This window comes from Corvus kubaryi, unplaced genomic scaffold, assembly GCF_017639235.1.
Source record: "Corvus kubaryi isolate FWS band 111438036 unplaced genomic scaffold, C.kubaryi_AGA036_p1.0 split3-37374, whole genome shotgun sequence".
NCBI classification, from domain to species: domain Eukaryota; kingdom Metazoa; phylum Chordata; class Aves; order Passeriformes; family Corvidae; genus Corvus; species Corvus kubaryi.
In genome coordinates this window covers 508,320-520,087 of record NW_024582090.1, presented here as the reverse complement: position 1 = coordinate 520,087, position 11,768 = coordinate 508,320, and the positions used below count along the sequence as shown (strand labels likewise).

The 11,768-nt window shown below is 50.2% G+C and overlaps 1 protein-coding gene across 1 annotated transcript; it reads right to left on the bottom strand.

Annotated features, from left to right (window-relative positions):
• Nucleotides 1–321: 321 nt before the first annotated feature.
• GRXCR2 (glutaredoxin and cysteine rich domain containing 2) lies at nt 322–6,633 on the bottom strand. Its single transcript, XM_042016074.1, has 3 exons — nt 6,253–6,633; nt 4,549–4,764; nt 322–3,524 (listed from the first exon to the last, which is right to left on the bottom strand). Exons 1-3 carry the CDS (start codon nt 6,595–6,597, stop codon nt 3,345–3,347), a joined length of 741 nt encoding a protein of 246 aa, XP_041872008.1. The 5' UTR covers nt 6,598–6,633; the 3' UTR covers nt 322–3,344.
• Nucleotides 6,634–11,768: the final 5,135 nt, after the last annotated feature.

Below are 11,768 nucleotides of genomic sequence, written 5' to 3'. Positions count from 1 at the left end.
AACAACATTCCAAGGTTCCACCTGCAGAGTCACAACAGAGAGAGCCAGGGCAGGAGCCCTCCAGACAGCTTTAACCAAGGCATTTATTAGTAACTATGGGAATCACCTCTTCAATCCTACTGCGTTCTGGGTTAAAGCCAGGCAACACACTTCGCCACCACGTACAAATGAGTATTCTTTTAATCTTCCAGTTCTGCACTCCTGGCTGTCACTGTCACCCCAACTACCCTTCCCAAATAGAGGCATGCATCACAGGAAACAATTCCATTTGCACTTCTGCTTTGGTTCAAACCCTTCACAACGAAGAGCACTAACTCTGCTTTGTCTTTCACTTTGAACTGCCAAACACCCGAGAAAATCAGCACGAGGTGGCCCTGACTTCTCTTTTCCAACTTTGCTCCAAGTTTCCCCACGCATGTCTCAGAGCACATCCATCAGTTCACCATGGTGTGGCAGCCAACAACAGTCAGTGAATGAGGCTGCCCGAGCCTGCTAGAAACACAGCTCTGGAGCTCTGCAGCAGGACAAGAGAAGAAATTGTTGCTTTTTTGCTTTTGGTTCTGTTTTTTCTTTAGAGAAACCCTTAAATGCCTTTTTGAGTGCTCCTCTTCTAAGGCGAAACAAGAACAGCTGTAGAAAGTTAACAAAAACAAGAGAAATAGACTCCAGACTAAGCATCTTTGCCTGTGTTTACTGTTCAAAGTCCTGGCAGTTGTGAGGATATTTGGGTTTTTCCTTTATAAAAGAACATCACATACAGGACAGTTTGGGTTTTGGTACAGGGCACACAACCACTCCAGGGTCTGCTTCTATTATTGAGCCATTAAGCACCAGAAAAAAAACAGGTGATCAATTAAACCAAAACCATGCCATCACATTTTTTAGAGATTCCTGTATTGCATCCATCATTCTCTGACAAGATGGACACTTCAGCTGACCCCACTGAGATCACATGCAGATGCCTGGTGAGTTCAGCAAGTCCAATGACATCTTTCTGGGCTTTCAGCAAACAGAAAAAGCCTGTTATTTTTTGGCAGAAGTGCAGCACATTTCCACTCCTACCCTGACCCATAAAGTAATGCAGTTTTTAAAAATCTGACAATTTTTGATAAAAGGTTACCCAGCAGAACTTACTCTCCAGCTCCCGGGATGGCAGCAGCAGGAGCCAGGCTGCAGAGTGCAGGTTGTTGTGGCACTGCCCATCAGTCAGAGTCCTGGGCACTGCCCGGGCTGCCAGCGAGTGCCTCAGCTCTGCCCACAAGAGCTGGGCCATGGCCACAGCCAGGTTTGTGCTTCTGAGCTGCTGACAGAACCAGGCTGGAGCAGCGCAGTGCTGGGGCTCAGCTCGTGCCCTCCACCCTGTGCCACCAGCCCAGTGGGGATGGAGGGATGCCTCTGAATGCAGCAGAAATAAAACCAGCAGCACGTGACAAGTGACCCACTGCCTCGACAGTCAGCTCACCACAATGCTGTAGGAAAGTTCAAATTTTTGCCACGTGGAATAAGAGCATTTATTGGGTAAATCAAGTCAGCATATTACCAAAAGTAAAAGGAGTACATTGGAAGCTGGGGAAGCAAATCCCCTTTCTCTGCTTGGTCCACAGTCTCCAGGACACTGGAACCTGTGGGGCGAGGACTGAGCAAGGGCAGAGCTCAGCTCCCGGCTGCAGGTATCGCCCCAGTGACATCTCTGCATGATGGGAACAGCTGACACAGCCAGGAGGAGTGACAGTGGTTGAGAAACATTATAATTACCAAAGAACAATAAATATTGATTTTATAAGTGCATATTTGCATCCAGTTTTATTGTAAACACTATCAGGCAATTTTGCCTGGTTACTTTTTCTTATCGTAAGCCAGCAAACTCTCCAACAAACCCAACAAACTGAGATCAAACAGGTCATATTTGAGGGAAGAGATCTGCCTGACAGCAATTTCTGATTTGGGAAGTCTCACCTGCCCTCAGTGATACCCCAAGGACAACATTTTTCCACATTGCAGATCCCAATATGATGAATGAAACCAATCAAGTATCTCCTGTAGATAGATGCTCTTTTTAAAAAAATAAACCCTCAGTACCCACAGCACAATTTCAGCAGAAGAAATGTGGAGGTTTAGGAGCTAAAACAGTATTATTTTGAATAATTTCAGTACTGTGGGGAAACCTTGTAACCTATCACAGGAAAAGAGAAACTTGGCCATAAATTACCCTGCCTGGGCTTGCAGCCTCAGTGTGAAGCACATGTGAGCAGCCTCTAAGTCATCGGGGTCTCAGAGGTAATATGGGAGTTAAGGCTGCACTGACATTACTCTTGAATATAAAAACTAATAAGTTAATGCTTTAGAGAGAAAATACCATTTCCCCTGCTTGCCTCAGGCTCTCACAGCCCCTGTGCTCTGTGCACCAGTGGCAGTCTGCAAAGGATCCCCATCATTGCTTCATCTCACTAATTAGAGTTTACCTGCTGCAGATTACAACATGGGATTAGTATTAAGCAAGAGCTGTCCTGCTCACCCTCAGCCCGGTCCTGAGAAGTGCTGAGCAGCATCCAAGGGAGTTTTAGTTCACAGCCCTTCCTTGTAGGGAGACTAAAAACTTAATAACTTCTATTTATAATAATAAAATTGCATATGTTCTTCATACCTCCAGATTTGGGAAGGGTTTTCAATTTCCTCCATAAATCAGACCCCAAAGGAATCACTGTGTCACTGAAGCAGGTGTAAGATCAGCAAAACCTCAGGAAATGCTTGTGACCCTGCAGGGCACAGAGAAAGAACTGCAAGGGCAGTGCCGTTTTCAGTGTTCGGCAAGTCAAATCCCAGAGAGGCACTGCTGGCACAAACGGAGCACAGACCTGGACTGGAACTGACTGGCCCCAGTACCCACTGTGCAGCTGGACTGGTACCAACACCTGACACGGTGCTGACACTGCCCCGACTCCCTCTGACAGAGCACCCAGTGGGTCACAGCTGGCTGTGCCGGGCACCAAGCACTCAAGGGAGGGACAGTGCCAGCACAGGGACTGTTTCAGCCCAGTTCCAGGTGCAGAGACATTTACACAGGTGCTTTACCTCCAAATGTTCCCTCCGGGTCGGGGATGCCTCTGCCCTGCATCTGGTGTCAGGGCCACGTCCACCCTGCAGACACTGGGTCAGCCCGGCTCCAACAGGCGCACAGGGCAGGCTGGAGGAATGGCTGGGAGCAGAGGTGCAGTTTCACACCCACAGTGAGATAGGTAGAGAGTGCCTTTCCCATCTTTTAAAAACTTGTCATAGTGAGACTTCTGGAAGGTGAAACAGTCGCAGGTATTCCCCGAAGGCCGGCGGCGGCGCTGGCAGCCGGCTCAGGCAGCGCAGATGCGGCAGGGCTGCAGCCCGCTCTCGTTGCACGCCGGACACCGCAGGGCCCGGTAGGACTCCCTGAATCTGTTTGCCAGCATTGAGAACTTGCTTCCGTGGCACAGTGAGCAGGGAGCACAGCCTGAGCCTTTGCACTGCGAACAGCCGTGTTCAGCATGGCCCTCCTGAAGCAGAGAAAGGAAAAAAACCTGTTTGTGGGTGTGAGATACCAAAGTCAGGAACATTCTTGAAAGAGGGAAATCCTGTCTTCTGCTCTTTGCCATCACGGTTGCTCCTGACACACCACTCTGCCTATGACAATCAAAGCAAGGACTTCGACAAAAAGGCTCCCACATGCTTGGGGACAACTTGGGAAAAAGGAGAAGTTAATGTGACTGGGCTTGTAACACAATACTCCAAATTCATCTTTCTCCTCCGCACAGCTCCACCCATCCTCCTGTCATTTCTTATCACACCATTTCCACTCTGTAGCCTGAGGTTTGAGCCACACTTCATTTCTTCAGGAATTGCTCATCACCCTCTCTCCCCAAATCCCTCATCACCAACATGCACACCTTCTTTCAAGCCGTCCTTTGTGCCTGCCTCTCTCCCAATGTGCCAGGCAGCCTCTTTCAAATCCCACCTTGAAATTCCTGGGAGCAGAAGGACCGTGGTGACCCACACTCAGTACAGGCCAGACTCAGTTCCATGAAACTGTATCACCTCCACATGACAACATTAGGTTTTGTGGGATCAAATCATGGTCAGACTAATGGGGATTCTGACCAACAAAGGCTCCCCCGTGAGAAAGCAAATGTAAGGCACAACCTTATTTCAGCTGATACTAAAATTTTAGCCTGAAGCAGTCTCAGCCACAGAGCAGCTGTGTTTAGCCTTGTCAGGCTGGAGAAACTCCGGCCTGCCCTTATCCCATGGGGAGGGGTGACAAGGGCTGGAGCCCGGCCAAGCTATGTAAATACCAGCCATCTCCAGGGATAGAAATCAGTGGGAGACATGAGCATCTGGAACCAGCACCTCTGCCCCCAGAGCACAGTCTCAGCACAGTGTTGGTCATTATCTCCTGAGGGAAATGAGGAACAAAGTGGTGCTTTTTATCCAAACTTAGTTAGGAGCCAGATACAGAGATGGATGGGGCTTGGGTGGTTTGACCAGGGCTAAGGGGAAAAAGCACTTTCCATTTTCTCTTACCTGCACATGCTGGATGCAAGTGACCTTATTCTCCACATCTTTTTTATGTCCACCACTAAATCTTTCTTTCCTCTCCTGGCACATGAATGTCCAGTCATTTATTCCCTCTGTCTGGATGATTCTTCTCATGAGCTCTTTCTGGTCCATCGGTGCACGGATGATTTTCAGGTTATTGGTGTAGATGATGATCTTGCCAAAATCTGCAACTGGGGAAGTCTGAAGAAGGAACTTACCAGTGTCTCACCAGTATAAACTCACTCTGCAAACACTGATGGTCCCTGGGCTTCCAGAAGAGCATCCCCTCCACCAGGCCAGCTCCCATGACCACCCCCAGAGCATCCAGCAAATTGGTGGAGGTACAGCCCTAATGGGTGAATGTGTATTTTTTTTTCCTAGTCATTTTAAAGCTAAACTTGGCATGGTCAAACATTTCCCTGAGAGCAGCATTTTGCTGATCTGGTCCCTCCTCCCCCCCTCTCTGGGTGTCATATGGAGTTACTGGGGCCTATTGTTTTACACACTCTTCATATTTCACTCTGAGCAAGTGTCTGTGTCAAGAGGCCATGCAAAAGGAGATGTTCTCCTAAAAAATGCCCTGAGTCACACCAGCTGGGATGAGGTGGCTGGTGCCCTCCTGGCAGTGGGGGCACCTGCTTCCCTGTGGGGAGAAACATGAGGGGGAGGCAGGTGAGCACAAGTCCTCCCCACCTGCAGAAGGTGAGAGCCTGGTGAGTGTTACACAGACACGGTGTCTCCAAACACCAAGTGCATGGTGATGCAACACGAGCTGGTACTGGACAATGTGGGTACTCAAGGTATCTGTGGCTGGGGAGACTGGGGAGGGAGAGGAGCGTTACCCAAGAATGCAAAACAAATTAACGGGGTAGATAAGATCACAGAACTGCACTGTCTTTGGGCAGGAGAGATTCATCGTGGCCTGATGTTTTCAGGCAAACTACATGTCCAGTCTATCACCAGGTCAAATATCAGCCATCTGGGTTTCCCACACACAGCTTTGATGAGTGCCAGGAATTAACAGACTTTCAGTGTGTTCAAATCAAGGCCATAAAAAGTATTTACACATATCATGCATGTACTGCCTCTTTATTAGGACTAAAGAAACACTTCTCTATCAGTGGCATTAATTATATGTTAAAAAAATAGCCAATGAAACTAAGCTGGGATTGTCAAAGTAGCCAAAGAGGAATTCTGGCTGCCAGAGGATGCAGATACCTGGTACCTTGATGGCAGCACTGGCTTCCTGCCAGCTGAAGTCACACAACTTTAATATTTTAAATACACCTAATTAACTTAACATGCTCTTTATAATTGACTGATCTAGATGCAGTAGGATTCCTATGCACAGATATCAATATATATGGAAATGTTCTGTTTTACCCAATGGACAGATGCAGATCAGCACTGGGAGAAGCCAGAGCACGGCTGGAGCACAGCTGGCAGATGCTGTTCCCTCCTGCCTGCAATGCTGCAGACCCTGAGGATCCTGCCACGTGTGGCATACTCAGCATACAGAATTCCTGGAATAATGGCTGGAGATTTACAACCACCCTTCTCAAGTCCTGGCCTGACAACACGGTTTTATCTGGATGAGGTTGCAGTGTGAGGCTCCTGTCACCGTATTGCTCCGGAATGTCTTAGCCTGAGGCTGGTCCCCAGAGAGGGGACAGCCCTGGCAGCACTTACCCTGCAGTGGCTGGCGTCGGGCTGGCAGTCGCTGAGCAGGGGCGAGGTCCCCGCGAGCCCGTGTTTCTGATCCTCTCGGAGTATGCTGATCCTCTGGGCAGTCAGGGCCGTGGGCCAGTAGAACCTGTTCTCTGGCACCTCCCCGGCCCCGCAGAAATGGTCCCCTGGCTCGAAGCTCTGGCGCAGGAAGCGCCGCGAGTGCTCTTTGGCCGGGGGTTCAAGCTCCTGCCCATCTTCATAGACTTGTTTTAACACTCGGCCACTGTAGGCTGAGGAGATTTTGAACCTCACCTTGCCGGGCCGTCCCTCGTGCCGCTGGCTGAGTTTCTTCTGGGGCTCATCCATCACTGGGATTTCAAGCTGCAGGTCCTGGAGATCAGCTCCAAGAACTTTAGGTCCAAAAGAAAACACTTGCAGCTTCCCCCCGCCACATGATGTATAATTCAAGGTTTCTAGTAGTTCCTCTCATCTTACAGCAAAACTGACACCACTGTATTAAATATTGATAGAAATTCACAAAGATAAAATATCACTGGTAGTGAAGCCAAAGGCAGGTTGATGAGTGGGGGCCAGGCTGGGCACCACAGGAAGAAAGGAGTTAACCTGGAAGGAGAGGATTAAATAGGAAACTCTACCCATGTTTCCAAAACCATGCAAATGTTTCTGCAACATGATGTGATAAGAACTACCCCAAATACGTCATCCCAGTAGCTTTTCATAATTTTCTGACAAGGTAAAAAGTTAAAAAGACAAATTCAGAGAAAAAGCAATCCAACCTCACAAATTGCAAATGTGAATAGTTCCTCTCCATTCTCACACTGAAACCCCGAGAGCACAAAGCTCAGTTTCATTTTAATCCAATGTGTTCCTCTACAGGTGGTGAGATCTAATTAAGATATTCTTTTGTTAGTGCTAAATCCCTGTTTGTAATTCTTTATGCCTTTTAAGGCCTTTTGGACCATTCTGGGTTTGGTTTTCATTTTTAGGAGACAGTCATCACCTCATCCAGCCCCGACCAAGGGACTTCAGCTCCCTGACACTCCCAAACCTCCATCTCCAGGCAGCAATCCGACCCAGGCACCTGCCATGACAGCCCATCCTCAGAGATCCCCCCCACCCCAAAGCTGGTGCCTCACTGGCCTTGTCTCTGTCACAGTGGGGTTTGGTTCTTGTGCCCATCCCTGGCTGGGTGTCTCCAGCTCCTCTGTCCTTTCAAGGGGTAAAATAAAGAGTATGTGTGGTACAAAACACATCCACAGGTAACTGCTGTCTGGGCATTAAACATCTCCCAACACCTATTCAAATCAAGTAGGTACCCAACAGGAGTTAAAATCTCTTTTTTTTTTAAGTTCCAAGATACTAGTACATATCCACCATTACTCATCAAGTGGGACTCTGCCTTGGCAGGATGCAGGCAGAGAGCTTCATTTAACTTCTTTCAGTTCAAACCCAGCACTTTTAAAGCTTAATGCTCTCAGTAGGTTAATTCATTATGTCTTTTAAAAGTTTGTTAATGAAATCCTAGGATGGCAGTTTAGAATGCCTGCTAGTAACTCCACTGCACAGACCTTCCACCAACCAACCAGATGCCACAAGCGGTTTCTGTCACGACAGACACTGCTCCTGAGGGTCCCTTGGGCTGCTGGAAGCCTCATCATAAGGACATGTAAAAAATGTTTCTTGTACCAAGAGAACAGGCCTGAACACGCCTGGGTAAACACACAGCCCTGGAGCCGCCCTTGGCATCTCCACAGCTCCATTGTAGTGCTGATGCCAGGCTCCCATCCTATCGCACACAGGAGAATCTCACTTTATATGAAAACTCTGATTTGCATGAATCACACTCAGCTCTTGCTGCATTCACTTGGGAGGCCTGATCCACCCCTTCCCCTGTGAACCCTACTGAATCAAGCCTCAGAATTGCTGCTTTTCAAAGGGTCCCCAGCGGCCATGATCTGACACAAATCACGCTGTGTGAGATACCTCAATTGGAGCTCGTTTTCTTTTGATTAGGGGAACAATCAGGCAGGAAAGGAAGTTCAAAGCAGCAATGAGAGAGCAGAGCATAAGCACCACTGCGAGCCAAGCAAAGCAACTTGTGGCTGTACAGTTACTTACAGGTGCTGCCACAGCTCAGACCCACCTGGCCCCGTGGCTGTGCCACTGGAACAGCCCATCCTCTGCAGGGCTATCAGCCAGGCACCACCAGCCCGTGGCTCCTGAGCAGGGCTGCAGCCAGGGGAGCCCAGCCTGCTGCCCGCGTGTCCTGCAGCCACACGCTCCCCGTGTCACCCCAGGGCCAGGACACAGAGCCTGCTGCTCATTCCTCCCTCCCAGAGCTACACACGCTTCTTTTATATCCATGTACTGATGACTCTTGCAAAGAAATGATCCCCAAACAGCCATTCTGCATTTCTTAGCTGTTCTGAACAACTCCAGTCAATGTTTCCACATTAAATATGCCAAATGGGGACTTTCCGGGGGGTGTTTGGTGAGGCCACCCCTAGCACCACCCGTGACCCCTGGAGCCCGCACGGTGCCGGGTGCAGGGGCAGGCACTCAGCGTGGTGGGGCTGGCACGGGTGGACGTGGGATGGAGGAGCCCCCGCCCCCCACACAGCCCTGCCAGCACAGCAGCAGCCCCGCAGCTCCGGGGGCCAGCGGGGGTTTCTTTCCCACAGCTCGCACGAGCCCTACTAAAAATACAACAAAAATAATTTTGCATTCAACAGTGAAATCATTAAGTTTCACGACCTAGATCATCACAGCACTATATTTGACTTCAGACTCTGTTCCACTGCATTTTAATGACATCTGTCTTTCAAGCGTGGGGCTTCTCCTCCCCACAGCAGGCACGGGAAGGATCGGGGAAGCCGGAGGCTCTGCAGAACAAAGGGCCAGCCCTTGCCCTGAGGAGCACAACACACTGCAGTAGATCTGCTGCAGCAAAGCTGGGTCTGTACAAAGCAGGGCCTCGAGAAGAGCCACAGCAAGCTGGACTTTGAAGGCATGTTTCCAGCTGCAGGTTTTGCTGGAAAATATTTTGTTGTGCTGTGCTTCCTTACAGCAAGCACTGCCACCCTCCTTCCCCTGCACAGGGGGGGCAGGGAGCAGGATGGGGACGAGCATCGGGCTCTCAGCTGCAGCAGTGCCCTGCTCACATCACCCTGAGCACACAGCATCCTCGAGCAAAGTGCCAGGACACCAAGGATGTTTCCCAACACACCCTGTGACAGAAAGAGCAAGACCTGGGAGGGCATTCACGGGCAGCCAGCACAGCCACCTCTCCCTCTGGCCTGGCAGCCTGCACCTGGATTTCATCATTCCTTGTGCCAGGAGATACTGGCATCTGCAGCTAGAAGTGAACCTTAAAAAATACAAGAATTCTGCTAACTACTGCTGTGGAGCTTCCTATTCAGCAGCACTGAGACAGTCGCAGCTGAGACTGTTTTACACTAGGGCCTTACAAACTTGTCCACATGAGCCAAGACAGGCAGAGGTCTGCTTCCAGCTGTCTCCAATCTATTTCTGCCAGCAGCTCAGAACACCTGTAATCTTTTATCTGACATTAAACATCACATCTTTTAAACTAAGATTTTTAAAAGTCTGAAGAATTTTTTAAATATGAGCTGCCCCAGCCAGACCTGACGGGTCACACAGTGCTCAGGCTGGCTGTGTCATATTCAGGGTTTGGTTTGGGATCACCAGAGTGGGAGCAACCTCATGAGGTACCTAACGCAGCCCCCCCCCTCAAGGCAGCCTGGTCAGTGTTCTGGTCATCTCTACGGAGATGCACAGCACTGAATTTGTTGAATGTCATTAGCAGAAAACAGGCACAAAAGAGCAACACACACGAACTGCAGTGGGTGGCCCCTGCACAAGCAGCCCTGGCACTCATTGCCCTAACACCACTATTTCCAAATCATGGAAAACATTGCAGGATTGGTGGCTTGTTCCTGCTGTGAAATACAGGGGCTAGCATAGATCCTGTGAAAAATCCAAGGAGCTGAAGCGGGAGTTTTCTTCCCTCCCAGTCAGAGCACACCCCTGGCTCCCACAGCCAAGGGACCTGCATGACTTCTGCAGAGGGTGGGAGGGTTCAGCCCAGCACCCCCAATCTCTGTGCTGGGGGAGCTCAGTGCTGTCCTGCTCCCCTAGATCTGTCCTTTCACTCACTCTGAGCTTATGCATCCACTGGGAATCAGAAACTGATTGCTCACTGTCAGCCCTGGGTCAGCAGCCCCCACCACCGGCATCCCCAAGCATCCCTCCATATCCAAATTCCTTGTTCCAAAGAGGGCTGAAGCCTGCCATCAGTACACCCTACCCAGGCCAAGGGACTGGGACACAGCAGGAATGAAACCAGTGGTGCTGCGAGAGCACCAGCAGCCTCATGCATACAGCAGCTAAAGCCAGCACAACTGGGTATGGATTTAGCTCAGGGTTGGATTCCCTGGTGCAAACATCTTCTCTTTTGGAGCAGACATCTAACATCTCCTCAGGAGTCCTGAGCACCTAATTAGATCTGAAGTAAGGTGTGATGTCATGCTGCATCATCTCCCTTCATGAAGGGGCTGACAGGGCTTCCTTTTGTGCTCAGCCTCCTGTTTACACAAAAAATGCCAAAGTCACAGGGTATTTAAAATTCTGGATGCTTTAACACTCCACTGAGCTGGATTCACAAGTCATGAGGGTACACAGACACAGAGCTACATGCACACACCTTCACACACACTGTGAGTCCACAGGACTCCATTTTTCTAGGAATCCAAGCTAAGGTTTCCTTCTGCCAGCACAAGGCAGGGCCCGCCACACATTCCTGGAAGCTGAAGTCAGTGGGAGTGGAGGACGCCCAGCACCTCCAGGAGACCAGGCAGGCTCTGTGATGAAAGCCAGATTACTCTGCACCAACCTAAGTAAGCACAAAAATCCTGAAGTCACAAAGAAACAAAGGGATAAAACAGGAAAAAGGGCTTCAAAGAGGGAAATTCCCAGGGGTTGGGTTCTATCTATGGAGACAACTCTCCCTGGGCTTCTCCTGAGAGCAGCAGCACAGCCTGGGACCAGAGCCCAGGAGAACATGGGTGCAATGGGCAAGGAACAGCCCAGGCACTGGCCACAGCACACAGGCAATGCCCACAGGAGCACACGGGACCAGGGCAGGGAAATGGCCTTTGCTGGATGAACCCAGCTGGCACTCGAGTGAGCGCCTGAGGAGCACTGCTCTGCCCTCCGGCTCAGGTGCAGCACCCAGGGCCTGCGGACGTGGAAAGAGCTCTGCCAGCACGGGGTAACTCCACCACGAGGGCTCAAGCCCCTCTGTGTGTTCCCAGGGGGATCACAAGGAGCCTGGTCCTGCTCCCCAACCTCCTCCCACAGGGAGCACTGCTCTGCAGGCAGGAGCTGTGGGAGAAGCCAACTCAAAGCGAGCCCCTGGGTCCAACGTGACCAGAGCAAGCAGCAGCAAAGAGCTGAACCAGCCTGCCCATCCTCAGTAAAGCAGCAGTACACCTGCA

Coding starts and splice junctions, on each gene's coding strand:
- GRXCR2 (XM_042016074.1), bottom strand. CDS start 6,597: ATGGATGAGCCCCAGAAGAAACTCAGCCAGCGGCACGAGGGACGGCCC. Junction 4,765..6,252: donor CCGACGCCAGCCACTGCAGG/GTAAGTGCTGCC, acceptor TTCCTTCTTCAG/ACTTCCCCAGTTGCAGATTT. Junction 3,525..4,548: donor CTTGCATCCAGCATGTGCAG/GTAAGAGAAAAT, acceptor TCTCTGCTTCAG/GAGGGCCATGCTGAACACGG.